The 21,205-nt window shown below is 46.6% G+C and overlaps 1 protein-coding gene across 1 annotated transcript in view; it reads left to right on the plus strand.

Moving 5' to 3' along the window:
* SGSM1 (small G protein signaling modulator 1) overlaps positions 1 to 21,205 on the plus strand; it is an 83,809-nt gene that overhangs the window by 14,920 nt on the left and 47,684 nt on the right. Inside the window, exons 2-4 of the mRNA XM_006904859.3 lie at positions 15,686 to 15,761; positions 18,463 to 18,625; positions 20,755 to 20,907. Coding sequence (XP_006904921.2) covers positions 15,686 to 15,761; positions 18,463 to 18,625; positions 20,755 to 20,907 — 392 coding nt within the window. The remainder of the gene's footprint in view (positions 1 to 15,685; positions 15,762 to 18,462; positions 18,626 to 20,754; positions 20,908 to 21,205) is intronic.

The raw sequence follows: 21,205 nt of genomic DNA on the forward strand, positions 1-21,205 counted from the left end.
AGGAAAAAAACTGGGGCCACACCATGGAAACAGTCACAGCTTGCAAGGTGGCACCGTCCTTCCCCATTCTGCTCCCCCTCCCAGAGTCTGCTTGTGTCTGTGCTTTGGAGTTTCCTAAAATAATCCTGTTCCCCCCAACTCCCATCAGCCATGTTCCAGCCCCATCCCACCTCTCACCTCTTGCATGCCTCGCCCATAACAAATTAAAAAATCAAAAGCCGCCAGCTATTTCCGTGTAGTGCTTTTCCCTGCCACATTGTGCTTACATCTGTTCCTTCCTTTAAGCTCCAAGGCGCTCTGTGGGGGCAGTTACAGGGGAGAGTTTTTCCATCTGCTTTAGAATTAAACCGAGGCCCAGAGAGTTCATTTCTACTTGTATCTGAGATCTTGAGCATCACCTCCAGGAAGCCCTCCTTGACCTTTCTATCCACCCAGTTTCTTTGTTATTTGTTCTCACAGAACCAGGCTCTTTTGCTGCAGAGAACTGGTCTCATTTTGTAAATCTTACCCATTTGTATGATTTACTTAATGTCTTTACAACTGGACTGTGATCTCCCTGAGGACAGGGACTCTATGTGATTGCCACCTGGTGCCAGACACATAGGAGGTGCTGATAAATGTTGAGTGAATGAGGAACAGTTTCGGTTCATGTGCTAAATGCAGGGAAGGCAGTTGTTAGTGGAACATGGAGAGGCTCAGTTGTTCCCGCTTGCGGTATGGAGAGTCCAGGAAGGCTCCCAGGAGATGACACCTGGGCTGAAGCCTGAGTTACAGTTAGCCAGCTGGAACATGCATAGCGGGGCACCTGTCAGAAGGTACCACGTGAGCAAAGGCATGGAGGCGAGCCCATGGCACCATCTTTGGGGAGACCTGCATCCAAAGGTCAGTGATCCGAGGCAGGGCTGGAGATGATGGCCCGCTCAGGCATGTGGATCTTGTTCCCAGCAGCCAGGGTGCCTGCCTGCAGAGAGGCACAGCCTGTCCTCAGCTTACCCCTCTTGCCCCAGTGGTTGTAGAAGGGGCTTTGAGTCATCATCCTCTTCTCCCCACCTTCCCCACATGCTGAGAGTTATTTTTAAAGCCACCCGAGGCCCTCCAAGCATCCTAATTTAACCATCCTCTCCACTTCCAGTTCCTTCAGGATGTAAGAGTCAGAGTGTCTGGGGGCCTCCATCTCATAGGGTAATGCTGACTCAGCATTACTCACCCACCTGTACTGCCAGGCACCGACCACCTGATATCCCAGGTGGGGTTGGGACATTCTTTTCTGAGTCAGGACTGAGGAAGCAGGCCTCTGAGGAGCAGGTGGCAGCTCAAGTGGTGTTTATTTAGGCCTACTATGTGCCACAGACACTGTGCCTCTGTGTGCTTTAAACCAGTGGGCCCTGTGAGCCAAATCCAGCCTGTTTGTGTACTGCCCCTGAACTAAGAATGGTTTTTACATTCTTAAAGAGTTGTAAAAACAGAAGAGACTATGCGACATAGATGGTATGTGGCCTGAAAATAGATTTGCCAGACTTAGCAAATAAAAATTCAGAATGCCTAGTTAAATTTGAATTTCAGAAAAACAACAAATAATCTTTTCATATAAGTAAGCTCCATGCATATTCGGTACATACTGCTACTAAAAGAAATTCCTCATTTGTCTAAAATCCAGATTTCCTTGGGCATCCAGGATTTTATCTAGCAGCTCTACCCCAAAGCCTGAGAGAATTGCTGTCTGCCACTTTACAGAGAGAGGTTAAAGACCCCAGCCTTACACAGCCAAGAAGAACAGGTATCAACAGGCCTGGGGCCACTGCCTGGAACTAAGCTCAATAAACATCAGCTGCTGGTGTTAATGGTGTTAATATAATTGGAGTGATCACCAAACTAATATTGAGCACCTTCCATGTGCCCAGGCACTGTCCTAGGGCCTTAAGATCTCGTGGGAGAGACAGACACGAAATGGAGAAACGCACAGGTGTATAATGAAAGTCAGGCTGTGTTAAGTTCTAAGGAAAAGCAAAAAGCAGTGCACTCTCTTTTCCACAGGGTGGTCTGAGCCCTTGCCCTTTTTTGAGCTCTTCATGTGTTTTGTTTGTAGAATCCTTCCATAGTAGCCCTGAGAGTTAGTACGGGTGTCATCCCCATTTCACAGATGAGGAAACTGAGTCCCAAAGTCACCCAGCTAATGGCAGAGCTGGTATTTGCCCTGGGCCTGGTGGCTCTCAAGCTCATGTTCTTACTCAGTTCACTAGCACCCCCCTTTATATGTGGGCTGGGCCCTGTATGAGGCCCTCTGCCTCTATTTTCCATAATCCTTCTGACAGCCCCGAACACTAGGCCATATTATTCCCTTTCAGGGCTTAATGAACACAGCACAGTGTAGGGAGGCGGGGAGGAGTAGCAAATAGATTTAGAACCTGGCAGTGTTCGAGGTGGACAGCACGGGGGTACCTGGGTGTGGGCAGGTGGCAGGTGTGAGGAGGGGAGTAGACAGGACGCCCTCTTTACAGCTTCGCAGATTGGCCAGGATTTCTCTGCCTGACTCCTTCCTAAGATTAATCTTCCTTTTATGCTGTTTAAATATTTGCAGGTGGAGTAAGGGATGGTGGGAGGGTGGGGTTGGTTTCTGAAGGGTTGCAGGGTGGGGCTAGAGGTTGGGTGGGCAGCTGCTCAGAGGTCTGAGATGAAGGGCAGAGGCCTTGACTTGCTGCTGGATGAGAAGCTGGGGTTGGTGAATGGAGCTGAAGGGCCCCTTAGTCACTGCCCATTCACCTAACACTCAGGAACTTCTGCTGCGGGCCAGGCCATGAACTGAATAGTCACTGTGAGATCAAGAGTCGCTACTGTTTGTAGAATTCCTCCTAGGTGCCAAGTACTGTCTTCAAGATCTTATTCGAGCCTCGCATTACCCCTGTGAGGTAGGAGTGCTGTTATCATCCACCCCATTTTGTAGATGGGGGAACTGGCCCCACATCATGTGAATAGTGAATGGCCAAAGATTTGACCCCAGGTCAGTGACTCCACATTCCCGGCTCTTAGTCCCTCTCAGCTGCCCCCCTGACATCCTGCCCTCAGAGTCAATAAGGTGGTTTCAAAAAAGAGTGAGCTCCCCAATACTGGAGGAATGCAAGCAGCTGTTGGAAGACTTCTGGGAATGGATGCTGGAGAGGGGTAAAAGCCTTTGACCTTTGAGGTCCCCCTGTCCTTGAAAGGCCCCCACAGGATGGGGTTGGCAGTCACATGGGCAGGGCTGGAGGCAGAGCTGTAGCTCAGGCTATGAGACAAATCCAGGCTGTACCCTTTCCTGGCTGTGTGTACCCAGGCTATGAGACAAATCCAAATCCAGGCTGTACCCTTTCCTGGCTGTGTGTACTATGGGAAAACTGCATAAACTCTCTGAGCCTCAGTTTATCCGTCTTTAAAATTATAATATTGCTCTTGTGACAGTTATTCCATACAAAGCACCTGGTTCGTGGTAGGTGCCCAGTAAGCATTCTCTCTTACTCTAAGCTGGAGAATAACAAAAGCATTTGGTTCAAAATGGCCTCAAGCTTCTGTGAGACAAAGTATTTGTTAGAACAAAGGCCCCGGGTCTGAATCCTGCCTCTTCTGCATGACCTTGCATGAGTTATATAATTGCCCTGTGCCTCAGTTTCCCCATCTGCAAAATGAGAATAATTTGGGAACCTACCTCATTAAGGTTTTGCTTACAGACAGTCCCTGGAACATAGTGAGTGCTCAAAAAAAAAAAAAAAAAAAGATGAGCAGTGAGCTCTTAGCATCATGAAACTCCACTTATGAGCTAGGCTGGCCTGTCCTTTCACAAGTAAACAGCACATTTAATCCTCATCACAGCCCTGCAAGGTGATAGTTTCCACTTTACAGAAGAGGAAACTGAGGCAGGGGCACAGCTTGGCTGACCTCATATGGGACATGAGTGGCCGAGCTGGGATATAAATGCAGGTCTGTGAATTGCACCAGCCACAGCCACCGCCTCTGCTCCCTAATGGGGTGTGATTCCTGGGCAAAGCTTAGAAGATCACAGGCTGCAAGGAGCCAGGATGCCAAATTGCCACCACCCCTGTGCTCAGGCCACCCTAAGGACCCTCAAAACTATTAGCCTCCAAAGTGGACCAAGTGCAAGCCAGTATCTGAGAGTCTGAGGTGTAAGGTGGTCGAGCTGAATTTCAGAGGCTTTCTGTGGCTACCTGGCCTTCTTCCTTTGCCAACAAGTCTGGTCTGTCCCCTGGGATGTCCCCGCCCCTTTGCAGGAGTGGGCAGCAGCCTTATTGCATTAAGACAGTACTACCTTATGCAGGGCTCTCAGAGACCTGGGGGAGGCTTCCATTTGTATTGCCTTTTTAATTTCCTCTCCTGGCCTCGGGCTGTCAGCGCATTATTAACTTCTAGTTCTAGCTCTTAGCTGGGAGCCAATGGAGGTGGGGAGGGGTCCTTACTTGGTGCTATGTTCCCATCTTCCCCTACCGCCCCGCCCCCACCCCAGATCCATCCACAGGACAAGAGGCCTGGAGCCAGACAGCCATGGGCTCCTCCCTGTAGTCAAGTTTCCGGATGTGTGACCTCGAGAGAGGGTTTGCCCTTTCCGAGTTTCAGGATCCACAACTAAACAGACAACCTGCTCCACTCTGCAGAGTTTGGCCTTGTCACAATGTGTGTGTACAGTCAGGGTGCCAAAAGGAAACAGATGGTTCTACAAACTGAGTACTTTAAGGTGGATTTAATAAAGGGGCTATTGACTGAGGCAGGGAAAGGATGCTGGGAGACCACAAGGAAGGCTGCAGCACCCCGTGGCTATTAACGGGTATGGGGGCGGCCAGGAAGTGTTACCTCCCCTAGCCTAACAGGTGGGAGGGAGAAGTTACAAGAAAGGGCAAGCTGAATAGGGGGGGTCCCTAGACAGGAGCTATGACTGCTGTGTCTCTTAAGGATTTGGGGACAGCCACTTGTTTTATCCTCCTCCTTCCCTGCCTCACTCTCTCTCCTTTTTTTTCCCCTCAAATCCTCTACTGCTGTCCGAGTGAGCTTGCAATCGCCTGGAAGGCTTGATAAACACCCCAGAGTTTCTGACTGAGTAGGTCTGGGTGAGGCCTGAGCATTTGTATTTGAACCCATTCCCGGCTGGTGCTGGTGCTGCTGGACCCTGCATGGGGCAGCTCTGCTGGGTGCATCGCACTTGCTCTTCACCTCTCCTCACTTGTCCTACCTTGGGGCCCATTGGACTAGGAGCTTCTCCAGGGCAGGACTGCCTGACTCCCTCCCTTTGGCTCTGTGCACTTTGTACTCAGTATCTGAAGACTGGTTAGGGTGGCCTCCTGCCCAGCTGAGTTCACCCCATTGGCACCATTTACAACTTCTCTCTGTTGCCTGCTGTCCAGACATGTCCCTGACCAGTGGCTGATGCTCATGTGGAGGTGAGCATGCAGGCAATTTATTAGGGTGTGCTCTTGGGACCAACACCAGGGGAAATGAAGCAAGCGGGAGAGGGCAGAGGGATAAGCTGGGCCATAATGTGGTCTCCATGTCAGCCGGCACCCTGGGGAATTCCAATGGGATGGCCCTTCAGAGTTGTCTCGAGTCGGGGCCAGGATGCCAGATCTTTACACACCACATGCATCAGCCACTGGATGTGGCCACTCTGGGAAGGAGTGAGACCTTGGGGGAGGCTCTCTCTGCAGCCGAGGTAACCCCTGTCCCCTAAGGGACAGCAGCTATCCCAGCAGCAGTGGCCTCCAGTCCTGATGGGATCTGGGTGGTGCATTGTGGCATCTGCCATATCATCAGAACCTGTCCAAGGAGCCAGGGAGGGGTCAGAGGCCTTCTCATGGCCCCCACTGCCCTGCCCTCCCCATCACTGCATCCCATCACCCCTTACCCCAGATTCTTCCTTCCATAGCTTCAAACCAAAAAGCCCTCTTGCCATCCATCAAGCATACAGAACCCCAACAGAGACGACTCATTGTTTTGCTAGCAGCCGACCTCTCTTCATTTTGCTTGGCCAGTCCATCCTGCAACACAAAGAAGTGATGGGCCCCCCAGGTCCATCCCACTTGCTCTGAGATGAGGAATAAACACATCGTGTGGTTATCTGCCACGTCCAGTGGTTAGGGGCCGCTCTAGGCCTCTGGAGAGGCAGAGGAAAGGGAGGGGGCTGTCGCTTCTCTGTTACTAGGTTGAGAGCCTCATTAATCCATCTGACCCCTCTTTCTGGGCAGAGTGGTGGGAAGAGACTCCCCCTGGATTCAGACTGACCTGAGTATAAACCTCAGCAGGGTGACCTTAGATTTGCTGATGACCTTGGGCAGGTAATGATGGACATCTCTGAACTTCACAGCCTCCTGTCTGTAAGATGGGTGATTGTGCCTGCCTGGAGGCTGAGTGTCTGAGCTCAGACTGCCCTAACAGAATATCGTGGAGAAGATGGCTCAAACAGACCTTTATTTCTCACAGTTTAGAGGCCGAGAAGTCCCAGGTCAAGGTGCTGGCCCCTTTGGGTCCCGGTGAGAGCCCTCTTCTCAGCTTGCGGATGGCTGCCTTCTCTCTGTGCTCTGGTCTCCTTCCCTCCCCTGATAAGGACACTACTCCCGTCACAGGAGCTCTGCCTTCATGACCTCATCTGAACCTAGTTAGCTCCCAGAGGCCCCTCCTCCAAAACTGTCTCGTTGGGGGTTAGGGCTTCAACATGTAAATTTTGTGGGGATGCAATCATTCAGTGTGTAACATCATGTATGCTTAGCAGAGTGCTGGACACATAGGAAATTAGAGTATTATTATTATATTACTTTATATCATATTTATATTATAGATTGGTATTATATATTGGTATTTACCATTTTATATTATTTCAGAGATAACCATTGGTCGAAACTTCTAGAGTAGCAGTCAAGAGCGTGGGTTTAGATTCTGTTTCTGCCCTGCATTCACTGTGTGACCTTGGGCTTGTTACTTAATCTCTCTGATCCTCAGTCTCATCATCTCATAAATAGGTATCAAAATAGAACCTATCCTCACAGGGCTGTGGAGAGGGAATAACGAGTTAATATACAGGTAATCCTAGAATTCATTCATTCATTCGTTTACTCAGCTGGCACATAAGAAGTGCTCAGTCAGAGGGATGAAGATAAGGAGGATGATGGCAATGAAAGTCATTGTGGACGTGTGATATTAGTCTTCTCTGACTGCCGTAACAGGGTGCCACACACTTGGTGGCTTAAATGACAGAAATTTATGTTCTCAAAGTTGTGCAGGTTGGAGGCCCGAGATCAAGGTGTCAGCAGGGCTCCTTCTGAGGGCCACGAGGCAAGGACCCGCTCCAGGCCTCTCTTGGCTGACAGATGGCCGTCTCCTCCCTGTGTCTTCACATCTTCGCCTTGTAACCGTCTTCAGATTTCCTCTTCTTATAAGGACACTGGTCACATCCGATTAGGGCCCACTCTGATGATCTCGTCGTAACTTAGTCACCTCTGTAAAGGTCTCATCTCCCAGTACAACCACATCTGAGGTCCTAGGGGTTAGGATGTCCACATATGAATGGAGGGGGATGAAATTTAGCCCATAACCCTGGGAGAGGTGGCAGTTTTCAGGATCAGAAAGAAGGGCAGAAGAGGATTGACAAGGGAAAGGGACAGAAGGAGGTTAGGGCCTCTTAGAAAGTGAGCGCTGGGCAAGTCGCTGAGGCCAGAAAGGTAAACCGAGACCCGGAGGGGCAGTGCCGGCCTGAGAGCACCTACTAATTGGTACCGAGCCAGAACTTTAAGCTGGGGTGTTTTTCGTGTGTCCTGAGGAAGCTCACAGCTTCCTTTTGTGGATGGCGCAGATGGTCCCTGGCGGTCTCTGTACTTACCACAGGGAAGGACATGGGCAGGTGGCGGGGCCCCTGCGTCAGAGCCACTCTGGAGGGTGACGGGCAGATGGCTGCCTCCAAGCAACAGGAGGACATTGGCAGGAGGACTACAATCTGCTAAGAGAGGGCCAGCCACTGGAAGGAGCTGGGCCTGCGTGGGGTGGTCAGCCACGTCAGCATTCACCCCCACAGCTGTCCCCGCTCTGACTCAGTATAAGAGAGGGGCAGTTCCTTCTGCTGGAGCTGTGAAGTAGACCAGCCTGGTGGTACCTGACTTTCCTGTGCAGGGTCAGTGAGCTGAAAGAACACACTCTTCCTTCTTTCTTCTCACCCTGTTGCCACCCGCTACTTCCGACACTGGACGTGTAGGTTTTTGACATATCAGACGATCTTCCGACACCAGCTGGGTGTCCTACATTGTAACTCAGTGCTGACATTATCCGCCTGGAGATAGCCTCAGATCCCACAGGTTCAAGGCTCGGTCTCACAAGACCACTCCCACTCTCTCGAGATGCCCATTGCAAGTCTCAGGTTGTCATCTGTACTTTCTGACAAACCAGTCATAAATCAAGGTTCCCAAGACCCCTCCTTGCAAGGTTAATCTTGTTTCTCTTTAACCTGATTTTACCTGCACTACTGTGTTTGACGAGCAGGGAAGTCGGATGCACAGACCACATGTGACTTGTTTCTGGGCAGCACAGCTGTCGTCAACACGTTGCTGTTTATTGAGCACATACCGAGTGCTTTACCTATATTGCCTCATTTAAACTTCACCCTAAGTGGTATGCATTCATCCTGCAGATACTTAGCAAATGCCTACTATGTGCTAGGTGCTCTTCTAGATCTTGAAAATAGGGCAGTGGTGTTCTATGGATTGTGGAATTCATGACCTCGTAAAGCATGTGGGTCCATGAAATCAGACATGCCAGCAACAAATAACCAAAATATGTAGCGCCTTAGAGGTGATGATAAAACACTGTGGAGAGAAATAAGCAGAAAAGGAGTTTGTTAAGTGTTGGGTGGGGTGGGGGCTGCACTGTTAAATAGGATGATCAGGGAAGGTGACATTTGAGTGAAGAGTTGAACCATGTAGATTTCCGGGAATAGAGCATCCCAGTAAAGGGAGCAGCAAGCGCAAGGGCCATGGGACGGAACTGTGCTCACTGCCCTGGGCAGACAAGAAGGTGTGTGCAGCCTTGTGGAGTGAGTGGTGGGAACAGTGGGGTGAGGGAGGCCAGGAGGTCAGTGGTCGGTCCAGATCATGCAGCACCGCTGGGCCGTGGTAAAGACTTGGGCTGTCACCCCAGGTGTGTTGGAAGCCATGGGAGGGCTCTGAACAGAAGAGGGATGTGGTCTGACTTACCCTGTTTTTTTTTTAACTGAAAAATATTCATTTATTTATACTATATTAACATATAACATACCCAGTTTTTTTAAATTGAGGCAAAATACACGGAACATAAATTTTACCTTCTTAGCCATTTTTAAGTTCAATAGTATTAAGTAATTCATACTACTGTGTAGCCAATGGCCAGAACTTTTTTTTCATCTTGCAAAACTGGAACTATCTATCCATTAAACAATAATACCGTTGAACAATAATTTCCCATTCTCCCCGCCACCCACCCAGCCCCTGGCAACCACCATTCTGGCATCTGTCTCTCTGAATTCGACTACTCTAGGTACCTCATATAAGTCTTTGTCTCTTTGTGGACTGGCTTATATCACTTGGCATGATGTGCTCAAGGTTCATCCTTGTAACATGCATTATAATTCCCTTCCTTTTTAAGGCTAAGACTCCATTGTATGAATATACCACATTTGTTTATGCATTCATCCTTCAGTGGACAGTTGTGCTGCTTCCAGCTGTTGATTGTTGTGAACAGTGCTGCCATGGACATGGCTGTACAAATCTCTCTTTAACACTCGGCTTTCAGTTCTTTTGGGTACATACCCAAAGTAGAATTGCTGGGTTTTATGGTAAATATGTTTCATTTTTTGAGGATGTGCCATACTGTTTTTCATAGCAGCTGCTGCACCATTTTACATTCCCAGCAACCATGCACAGTTTTTTTCCCACCAACACTCGTTTTTTTTTTGTTTTTTGATAGCCATCCTTATGGGTGGGAGATGTTATTTCGTTGTGGTTTAGATTTGCATTCCCCTACTGATTAGTGATGTTAAGCATCTTCGTTTGCTTGTTGGCCACTTTCACATCCTCAAAGACATGTCTATTCAAATCCTTTGCCCATTTTAATATCAGGTTGTTTTTTGTTGTCATTGAGTCGTAGGAATTCTTCATATATTCTGGACATTAAACTTCTTGTCAGATACATGATTTGCACATATCTCGTCCTATTCCATGGGTTGCCTTTTTCATTCTGTTTATGTGTCCTTTCATGCACGAAATTTTTTTATTTCAATGTAGTCCAATTCATCTCTTTTTACTTTTGTTGCCTTTGCTTTTGGCGTTATATCTAAGAAATCATTGGCAAACCCAATGTTATGAAGTTTTTCCCCTATATTTTCTTCTATGATTTTTATAGTTTTAGCTCTTAAATTGAGGTCTTTGATCCACTTTGAGCTGATTGTGTTCGTGGCATAGGTAAGGGTCCAATTTCATTCTTTGGCATCTGGATTTCCAGTTTTCCCAGTACCATTTTCAGAAGAGACTGTCCTTTCTTCATTAAATAGTCTTAGCACCCTTTTGGAATCATTTGACCGTAAATGTGAGGGTTTGTTTCTGGGTTCTCTGTTCTCTTCCATTTTTCATGTCTGTTTTTATGCCAGTACCACACTGTTTTGATTATTGTAGTTTTATAATAAGTTTTGAAGTCAGGAATTGTGAGACCTCCAACTTTTATTCTTTTTTTTCAAGATTATTTTGCTTAATTAGGGTTCCTTGAGAGTTCATATGAATTTTAGTATGGATTTTTCTGTTTCTGAAAAAAGAAATAAAAAGCAAAAATGAAAAATGCCATTGGGATTTTGATAGGAATCACACTAAATCTGTAGATTGCTTTGGGTAGTATTGACATCTTAACAATATTAAGTCTTGTAATCTATGAACACATGAAATGGGTTTCTATTTATTTGTATCTTTTAAAATTATCAGCAATGCATTATAGTTTTCAGTATACAAGTCTTTTACCTCCTTGATTAAATTTATTCATAATATTTTATTCTTTTTATGCTATTGTATATGGAATTTTTAAAAATTTCCTTTTCGGATTGTTCATCGTTAGTGTCTACAAATGCAGCTGATTCTCATGTGTTGATTTTGTACCCTGCAACTTCGGTGACTTTGTTTATTAGCTCTAAGAATTTTGTATGTATGTGGAATCTTTAGGGTTTTCTATATTTAAGATCATGTCACCTGCAGAGATCATTTTACTTCTTCCTTTTCAATTTGCATGCCTTTTATTTCTTTTTCTGGCCTAAAGTATCTGGCTAGGACTTCCAGTGCTATGTTAAATGAAATAGGTGAGAGCAGGCAGCTTTGTCTTGTTCCTGAACTTAGAGGAGAAGCTTTCAGTCTTTCATCATTGGGTATGATGGTATCTCTGGGTTTTTCATATGTAGTCTTTATTGAGATAGTTTCCTTCTGTTCTCAGTTTGGTGACTGTTTTTATGATGAAAGGGTGTTGAATTTTTCAAATGCTTTTTCTGATAAACTGAAATAATTGTGGTATTTTTATCTTCACTATATTGGCGTGGCATATTACATGGATTGATTTTTGTATGTTGAACCATCTTTGCATTTTAGCACTAAATCACACTTGGTTATGGTGTACAGTTCTTTTAACATGTCGCTAAATTCAATTTGTTAACATTTTGTTGAGGATTTTTGCATCAATATTCATTGCAGGTATTGGTCTATAGTTTTTGTGTAGTGTCTTGTCTGACTTTGGTTTCACGTTAGTGTTGACCTTATAGATGGAGTTGAGCATATTCTCTCCTTTTCAGTTTTTTTTTTTTTTTTTTTTTTTTTGGAAGAGTTTGAGGAGGATTGGTGTTAATTCTTTAGATGCTTGGCAGAAATCACCAGTGAAGCCATCTGGTCTTGAGCTTTACTTTGTTGGGAGATTTTAGATTACTGATTCAGACTCTTTGCTGCTTCTAAGTATGTTCAGATTTTGGTAAATCATGTGTTTTCGTTATTTATCCATTTTATCTAGATTATCCAATTAATTGGCATGCAATTTTTATAGTAGTTCCTTATTATCCTTTTTATTCCTGTGGCATTGGTTGTAATATGTCCTCTTTCAACTCCGATTTTAGTTATTTGAGTCTGCTATCATTTTTTCTTAATCTAGCTTAAAGGTTTGTCAATTTTGCTGATCTTATTGAAGAACCAACACTTGATTTTGTAAATTTATTGTTTTTCTATTTTCTATTTCATTTATCTCTGCTCTGATGCTTATTACTTCTTTCCTTCTGCCAGCTTTGGATTGAGTTTACTCTTTTTTATAGTTCCTTAAGGCATAAATTTAGATTGTTGATTTGGGATCTTTCTTCTTTTAGCGTAAGCATTAGCAGATCTAAATTTTCCTCTTAGCACTGCTTTCATTGTATCTCATAGATTTGGGTTTGCTGTGTTTTCACTTACATTTGTCTCAAGATGTTTGCTTTTTTCTCTTGTGATTTCTTCTTTGATTCATTGGTTGTTTAAGAGTGTGTTGATGAATTTTTACTTATGCTATTGATTTCTAGTTTTTTTTTTTCCACCATGATCAGAAATGATGCCTTGTATGATTTGAGTCTTTAAATTTGTCAAGACTTGTTTTGTGTCATAAAATATGTTCTATCCTGAAGAATGTCCTATATGTACTTGAGAAGAATGTGTATTCTGCGGTTGTTGGGGAGGGTTCTGTATGTCTGTTAGGTCCGGTTGCTCTATAATGTTTTTTAAGTCCTCTGTTTCCTTATTGGTCTTCTGTTTGGTTGGTCTATTGACATATCTTTTAACAAGATCCTATGGCTATGTTAAGATGAGCCTCTAGGAGGTGGATGCAAGCAGACGAATAAGAATTTACCATGCTGATCCAGGAGAGATGTGATTTGGACAAGAGAGATGACTTGGTGACAGATGTGATCTGGACCAGGTCGCACTTTATGGCGTGGACCTCAGTTGGTTCCAAGAGGTGCTGGTGGATGAGATGAGAAATGGACAGACTCTGGGTATACTCTGAGGACAGAAGCAACAGATTTTATTGACTCAGTAGTAGTTGGTACTAGGTAAAGGAATTTGCTAAGGTCCTACAGCTAGTAAGTGACTGAGTCAGGATTTGAACCCAGGCCTGTCTGGCCCTAAAGCCTTAGCTCTTAATTACCCACTGTGCTTCTCTGAAAGTAGTCCCGACCCAGTTGCCTGGACACCATGTCCTCCCACCACACCTTCCAAACAGTCCACTACCCTCCGCTACTTAGCCTGGACTTACTCCCTCTACACTTCTAGTCCCGAGGGATGTCCATATCTGGATGCTTAGCAACCCCATCTAGCAGGTTCTCAGACACTGAGTTAGAGGCCAGCATCACTGTGTCCTGCCTCAGGAGAGCAAAGGAAAGAAAGAGCAGGTACCTGGGGAAAGGAAAGTGGTGGGCAAATGCTCTGAGACCATGTAGGCTCAATGGCATATTGTAAAAGGAATTCAGCCCTGGAAGTCAGACAAAATTGGATCTAAGCCCTGGCTCCACTCCTCACCAGCTGTGTGACCCTGGGCAAGGTACACCACCTCTCTGTGCCTCTGTTTCCTCCCTTGGCGAACAGTGATAATAATGCTGCTGCTCTATTTACCCAGATTATAGTGACAGGAAAGCTTTTTTTTTTAGCTAAAATATTTTACCCAAGCAGAAGTCAATCGTGAGCCTTCAGGCCATTCATTCTTCAAACAGAAAGAGCTTTATTGAGCATCTACCATGTGCTAGAACCAGAGCTATAAAATGGGGAGACACAGTGCTCACCCTCATGGGATCCCAGCCCAGCAGGAAGGACAGGTATTGACGAAATCATTATAAATATGATGAGTGTTCTAAAAGCAGCCACTGTGGGAATTTAGTCGCTTGAACAGGTAATATTTCAGCCAGGACCAGAATAACAGTAAAGGAGTCCAGGTGAGGGTGATGCATGCGTGCAGCTAACATTTTTGCAGGTACGCTGTGCTCCAGGCTCTGTGCTCAGCAAAAGGTGTGCATTTTCTTGTCCTCCATAGCCCCTTGAGGCAGGTGCTATTCTTATCATCCTTTTATCCAATGAGAATACTAAGGTTCAAAGAAGTGACGTGATCTGCCCAAGAAAACACAGCTGGTAGCTAGAGGGACCAAGATATGGCAGATGGAACCAAGATAGAAAAACTTTTATAAATTGGGATTCCAGCTCTTCTGTGTCCTAGCTACATGGCCTTGGGCAGGCCAGTGTGCCTCTGTGAGCCTCAGTTTCTGCATCCATAAATGGGGCCAATTCCACAGGCCTGGCTGAATAGTTTTCAGGCTTAGAAATGCTGCCTGGCCAGCCCCGCTTGGAGCTTCTGAGCTCAGAGGTCAGCAGCTGTTCACGGAGAGGGTGCTGATTTGATTGTGGTGGGCAGGGGTGGTGTGCCAGCTCTGGGGTGGAGACTACCATGTGTTTTTCCAGAGAATATGGCCATGCATGCTCTGAGGTCTGTCTTCCCCTCCAGAACCAGAAGGAACCAGAAGGAAAGGGCAGAGGGGCAGCGAGAGCCTGAGACTGCTCTCAGATGGGTACACTGATGTGCTGTCCCACCCTGTCTGAGTGGGCCACAAGGCTGCCAGGAAAGGAATGGGGGTCTGCTGGATCGGGGGGATTCAGGACCTTTCTCCTTTCACACCCACATCACAGCCCCACTGATATCACGCTGGGCCTTTGAGATTGTTTCTTCTGATCTCCTCAACCTCAAGTGGGGAAACAGAGGCCCAGAGCAGAAACAGACTTTGCCAAAGCCCCACAGGGACTTTGGGCAGAATGAGGCCCAGAATGCAGCAGAGCCGGAGGGTGTTCAGGCCACCACAGGGTCATCTCCATGAGCAGAGTCACAGTGGCCCTTTCAGCACTGGGTCCCCTGTGCCTGGCACATCAGAGGTGCTCAAGCAAGATTTGTTGAGTGGCTGAGGATGGTAGGAAAAGCACTGAGCCTGGGAGTCAGGCGCGGGCTGGAGTTCCGTCTCCACTCTGGGCCAGCTCCACTTCTCTGGTGAGTTGTCTCACCTGGCTGAGCCTCCGGTACCCAAGACAAGATCACAAATCCAGCTGGTAGGGGCCCGATCAGGAATTTGAACCCGGGTCTGCCAAATTCCAGGGCTGATTTTTCACACGACACCCTCCTGATTCTTCTAGATACCTGTTTTCACTCATTCAGTCGCTCATTTAGAAAATATTTATTGAGCACCTGCTATGCACCATACACTGTTCTAGGCTCCATAGTTGCAACACTGAACAAAACAAACGAGGCTGTGCCCTCAGGGATTGTATATTCCAGAAGAGGGAGACAGACAGTAAACAAACACATAGCACAGGAATAGTATAAGTACTCTATCACAGGGGAACTATAATAAGGAATGGATGGAGGTGTGGGGAGGGCTACCTTAGATAATGTTGCCAGGGAAGGAGATGACACTTTGTTTGACACCTGGGAAGAAGCCTGGCATGTAAAGAGCCGAAAAAACTAATTCAATAAAATGTGAGTGTGGAGCTGTCACAGGCCACAGGCCTTGGACCTACAGAAGATGCAGTGAGGAGGGAGTGGAAGGAAAGTGGTTATCGGAATGTCCCCTGGGTTGCTTTGGGGGGGTCTCCCCTCTAGCTGACTTCCTTTCCAGGTGAAGCAGATCATGGAGGAGGCCGTCACACGGAAGTTTGTCCACGAAGACAGCAGCCACATCATCTCCTTCTGTGGTGAGTCTGTGGCTTGTGGCCTTGAAAGTTGGCTTCTTTCTCTATGGGCTGCCTTGGGGAAGTGGCATGTTTGAACAGGGGTTCCCACGTCATTTTTTTTTTTCTTTTTTGCTTCGTAACTCTGAAATTCTTTTGATTCCGAAGGCACTTCATTAGGGAATTTGGAAATACAGAAAATTCTAGAGAAGAAATTAAGCATGACCTCTGTAGCCCGTGAAGAGGTAATCAGGGTTAACATTGGAGGGACTGGCTTTCTGTCCTTGGGCTCAGTTCACACTGACCCTCCCCTAAGTGGCAGGGGTCTTGCCTCTGAGGAATGGGCTCCACGTCCTTTCCGAGCTCTGCCTATGGTTGTTGCCAAGTAAAGGGAGAGGATAAATGGGGACTTAAAAAAAAATAGGGAATTAAGAGCCATCAACACATCTTGAGGGATCATGTCCAGCTGGCTCAGCAAAGAAGGCAGGACCGGAGCTCAGAGCGTGACTCACACTTCTCTCCTTGAACCAGCTATGCTCACGAGGTTCCAGAAATACCCGCGCTGCCAGATTCTTACTGTACTTTCACAATGCCTAGAGATACATGTTTTGCATGTCTTTGAAGTTAGGATTCAGCTAATAATCACTGTGTACATATAAGTGGGAGCATTTCTGTCTTTCTCCCCAAAAAGCTTTTTATTTCATGATCGGAGTGTCTCATAATAAAGAGCATGCTATAATTCCCGTCTCATTTATTTTGGCCCTACGTAGAGCCCAGGTGGCCGGAGACACCACCCATAGGCCTGCAACATGCTTAGCACATGCCATGACTTGGGACCCCAATGATGTCAGTTTAACCCTTCTGCAGCCAGGCTTCAAATCTCAGCTCTGCCAGTTTTTTGGGGGGTGACCTTGGCAAGATCTTATTTTTTTTTTAAGTGAGACATGTTTATTTAAATATGTATGAACATGAGAATGTGTGTGTGTGTGTGTGTGTGTATATATATACACACACACACACACATATATATGTATATATGTGTGTGTGTTGCTTGTTTCTTCTGAACATTTTTATTTGCAAATAAAGTAATATGTATATGCATTTCAGAATTTGCTAACATACCTACCAATTAAAGACTTAGAGGAATAGAAAATGGTAAAATCTTAGTTATTCTCTAACTCTGATGAAAGTTTTGGGTGAGAGATATTTGATGGCACTAAATGGGGCCTAAAGGACCTCCCTTAGGTTTCTTTTATCCATTGTTCCGATGAACCATTGTCAGAAAGATTCAAACACTGTCTACAAAGCCCGAATAGATGATTAATTTATTGCACCATAAACAAATGGAAAGTACCGTGTACGTAAGCAAAAATGAAGATATTTAAGAGGTCCTCACCCAGAATAATCTAAATCCATGGGCAGATCAGGCAATATGTAGGTCTTCATTCAAAACCAAGCCATTGCTAACAAAAAAACAGAGGCAATTAAACCAGAACTTCTCAGGATTTCTTCTTGCACATAACCTAACCTTGGCAGCGCTCTTGACCCTGGGTATGCTGGCACTCTTCTGTGAGATGACAATACCTAGAATGTTCACCTCCTGAGTTTTGTAACAAGAATTAGGTAAGGTAAACCTTAACATGGTTTTACACCCAGTAGGTGCACAAGAAGGAATAGCTCTTATTATGTACTCACTTTCCCTCAAAACATCAACTGTGCCCCTCTTGAATACCGAGTGAGCTCCCAGTCTGTTGTGTAAGACAGAAGGTAGGAAGATACTTAACAGAAAGCTATTGAGGGTACAAGAAATAAGATAGGGGCTATCAGAATGGCCTGCACAAAGCCTATTCCCCTAAGGGAACATGGAAGCCCAGAGTGGAAAAGTGATTTGCCTAAAGTCACACCTAAGTTCATGGCAGAGCCCAGGCTACAACCCAGAGCTGGGCCGGGCCTCCAGAGAAATGGGAGATGATGACTAAATCCACCCTTCACTCCCTTTGTAGGTCCTTCATGAAGGCACAAGTGTCGTGAGCACACCTTGGGCTCAGACCTGAGTTTGAATCCTGGCTCCATCACTTAACCGCTATGGAGCCCTGGAGAAGTCAGTTCACCTCTCGAGCCTCGGTTCCACATCTGAAAAATGAGGATGGTTGTTCTTTCTTCCCTGGCTGTGGTGGAAGTTGAATTAGATTCAAGTCAGCTGTGCTTGGAATCAGACTAGATGACGATGTGATTCTTCCAGCCAGATAGGGCAGTCTTGTGGTCCAGTCCTCTCCCCCATTAACAGGAGGACCAGGTATCATTTGTAAAGCGCTCACTGTGTACCTGGCTTCGTGCTGCTTTCCATGAATTTTTTTCCATCTTAACAGCAATTTTATGAGGTTAATGTTCATACTGTCCCCATTTTACAGATGAGGAAGCTGAGGCTCAGGGAGGGGAAGTGATTGCACAAGTCACATAGCTGGGTAGGGGCTGGGAGAGGATGTGAACAGAGAAATCTGTCCTTGGGCGGTGAGCATGGGTCAGCCACAAAGCGCTCTCGCTCCCTTTTGAGGGAGTATAAGGTGGAGAGGCATACATACTTTTCTCTATGACTCTATCACAGATTTGTGATTCTGAGGGCCCCTGGCTCTCCATGGTGTCTCTGCATGACTGAAGCTCTAGTTGGGCTGGGTGCCAGGAACCACGGTCAGGGCGGGGCCTGCTGACTGTTGGATCCCTGCAGCGGCTGTGGAGGCCTGCGTCCTGCATGGGCTGCGGCGGAGGGCAGCTGGCTTCCTGCGCAGCAACAAGATCGCAGCTCTCTTCATGAAGGTGGGCAAGAGCTTCCCGCCGGCCGAGGAGCTGAGCCGCAAGGTCCAGGACCTGGAGCAGCTGATCGAGGGCGCGTGAGTGCAGAGAACTGGGTAGGGCTGGGGTAGTCCCCCAGAGGACAGTCCATGCCCCTCCCTGGGCTCAGCAAGAGCCTGAGCCTTCCAGAACTCTCTCCGCTCTCCTTTCTGCTCCACGGACCCGCCAGACTGTTTTCCACCCCAGGGCCTTTGCACATGTTGTACCCTCTCCTGGTTCACACCACTCATCTTCCATCGCTGGTTCCTTGTCATCATTCAGGCCTTCCCCTAGCTAAGTGTAAATTTCAACCCTCACCTCATTTCTCTTTCATAATATCCTGTTTATTTTCTTCCTATATGTTATCACCATCTGTGATATTCATTTATTTTTTTGTTTATTGCTTACTTGATTGTCGTCTCTCTCTTATTCTTGACTTTGAACTCCATGAGGACAGGCAGCTACATCTGTGTTATTCCCCTTCATGTCCCTGGCGTCTGGGAGAGCCTAGTACCTGGTAAACTCCCACGAAACTTTGTCACCTGGATCAGTGCCTCCTGTGAGCCAAGACTGGCCCTAAATGCAGGAAGACCAAAGTTTAACAGAACCAGTATAGTCTCTGTCCACATGGGCAGAGTTGACTTCACTCATTTGTCTTGGTGGCCGATGATCTGTGTGATGGGGAGGCTCACGGCCTGAGTGTGTGCACATGAGTGCCTCCCACCGGAACCACTCCCAGCATCCCGACCACATAGCTAAACCCCTCATCTAGGGCCTGGTCAGGGATGGCAAATAGGTTTGACCTCCAGCTGATGCTAGTGGCTGCCCAGAGGACTGTCGTGAAAGATTCTGGAGCTGTGGTTAGGCTTCTTGGGAAATAGTGTGTGGATTGATTAGCCATGTGTATGACTGGTAAGGGAAGGCAGAGAGACATGCATGCCATGGGTTTGCCATCTCCCTTGGGTGGTCACGCCACATCACTGGATGAGAAATGTTCTTCCCCTTGACCTTCAGGCCCTGCCTGCCCGGGGCTGTTGGCCAGAACCACGTGATGGGCAGGGCTCTGCACTTGGCATTGCCAAGCCCCATTTGGTATCTGACTCCTCAGCCACCTAATCTTCAGGTGCCTTCCAATCCATCTGCTAAATTCCCAGGTGATGCTGATAACTTCTTAAAGGGAGGGATTTCCACAAGCCTTCCATATTATGGTGACTTGCTAATGAAGGAATTAGAGATGTCCATTCCATGTGATAAGGGAGAGCCATTCATTCATTCATTCATGCATGTGGTCACTGATTTGATATGAACAAATATACTGAGCCCCTCCTATATGCCAGGCACTGTCCTGGGCCTTAGAAACACAGACATAAGGAGGACCCATGCTTGCCATGTGGTAGATCCTTAGGAAGTATTTTATTTAAAAAATGATAATTGAATCTCAGTCTATGCCCTCAAGGTCAGTCTGGAGGGGGAGACAGAAAAGTGAGCAGGAAGTCATGCTACAGTGCCTGAGGAGGGGCCTCTCTTCCAGCTCCGGCTGGTCCACGAGGGCTTCCCATAGGAGGGGATGCCCTCACTGAGACCTAAAGGATGAGAAGGGTTCAGTTTGGGAATGGCAGAGGGAAGGAAAGCAGGAAGAAGCAGCAGCTTTTGGAACATCTTCAGGTGAGAGACAGCGACCTCTCCATCTGTCTGGATTATGGGGTCAGAAAAAGGAGTGATAAGAGGTTGAGTAGAGAGGTAAATAGGACAAAGGTCATGGATCGCCCTGCCTGTCGTATTAAAAAGCTTGCTCCTCAAGGATAGTGGGGAGCCTCTGAAGGATCTGTAACCCAAGACTCTTCTTGGCCAGCACTTCCTTCCAGCAGAGAGAGATAGAGACAGTGATAGGAATGGGGAGAGGAGGGAGGAAGGGAGGGAGAGACTAAAAGAGAAAAATATCAGTATGAGATTCTACCTTTCCCATCAACAGTATATGAAAGTGTTTGTTGTACCATATCTTCACTCTCGCTGGGTATTGTTAGATTTTTCAACTCTTTACACATTTGCCTGGAACCCTGTGGTTTCTTGTTATCGTTGCCATTTCTTCATTTCCTAGAGAGCTTGAACTTTTTCCCATTTGTATATTGGTCCTGCGGGATTTTCTCTTTTGTGAATGTGTTTTCTCCTCCTTCACTGATCCTTGAAGGCGAAACCAGATCCAGGGCCTCCAAGAGAATGTGCGGAAGCTGCCAAAGCTGCCTAACCTGTCCCCACTCGCCATCAAACACCTGTGGATTCGCACGGCGTTGTTCGAGAAGGTCCTGGACAAAATTGTACATTACCTTGTGGAAAACAGTAGGTGAGCAGGGAAAGACCAGACCCCTGAGTGCTATATGCCTTCACCTGCTGGTAGCCATGGGAATTGCATCCTCTGGCACATAGCCACTCTGTTTTTCCCCTTGATGTGTTCTTGATTTTAAAGTGATTAAATAAAGATCTTCTAGCTATTTGAATATGAACTAGCTTAGGTTAGAACCTTGGGAGGATTCAGATGTTTAATAGCAACATGGGGTCTTTGCATTTGAAGTAGGGTGTAAGGATCTTGAGGTCTTGGTGACCTTCCTTCTCCAATGAATGAAGCCCACTGTCTCCTTGCT

Source organism: Pteropus alecto, unplaced genomic scaffold (assembly GCF_000325575.1).
Source record: "Pteropus alecto unplaced genomic scaffold, ASM32557v1 scaffold190, whole genome shotgun sequence".
NCBI lineage: Eukaryota > Metazoa > Chordata > Mammalia > Chiroptera > Pteropodidae > Pteropus > Pteropus alecto.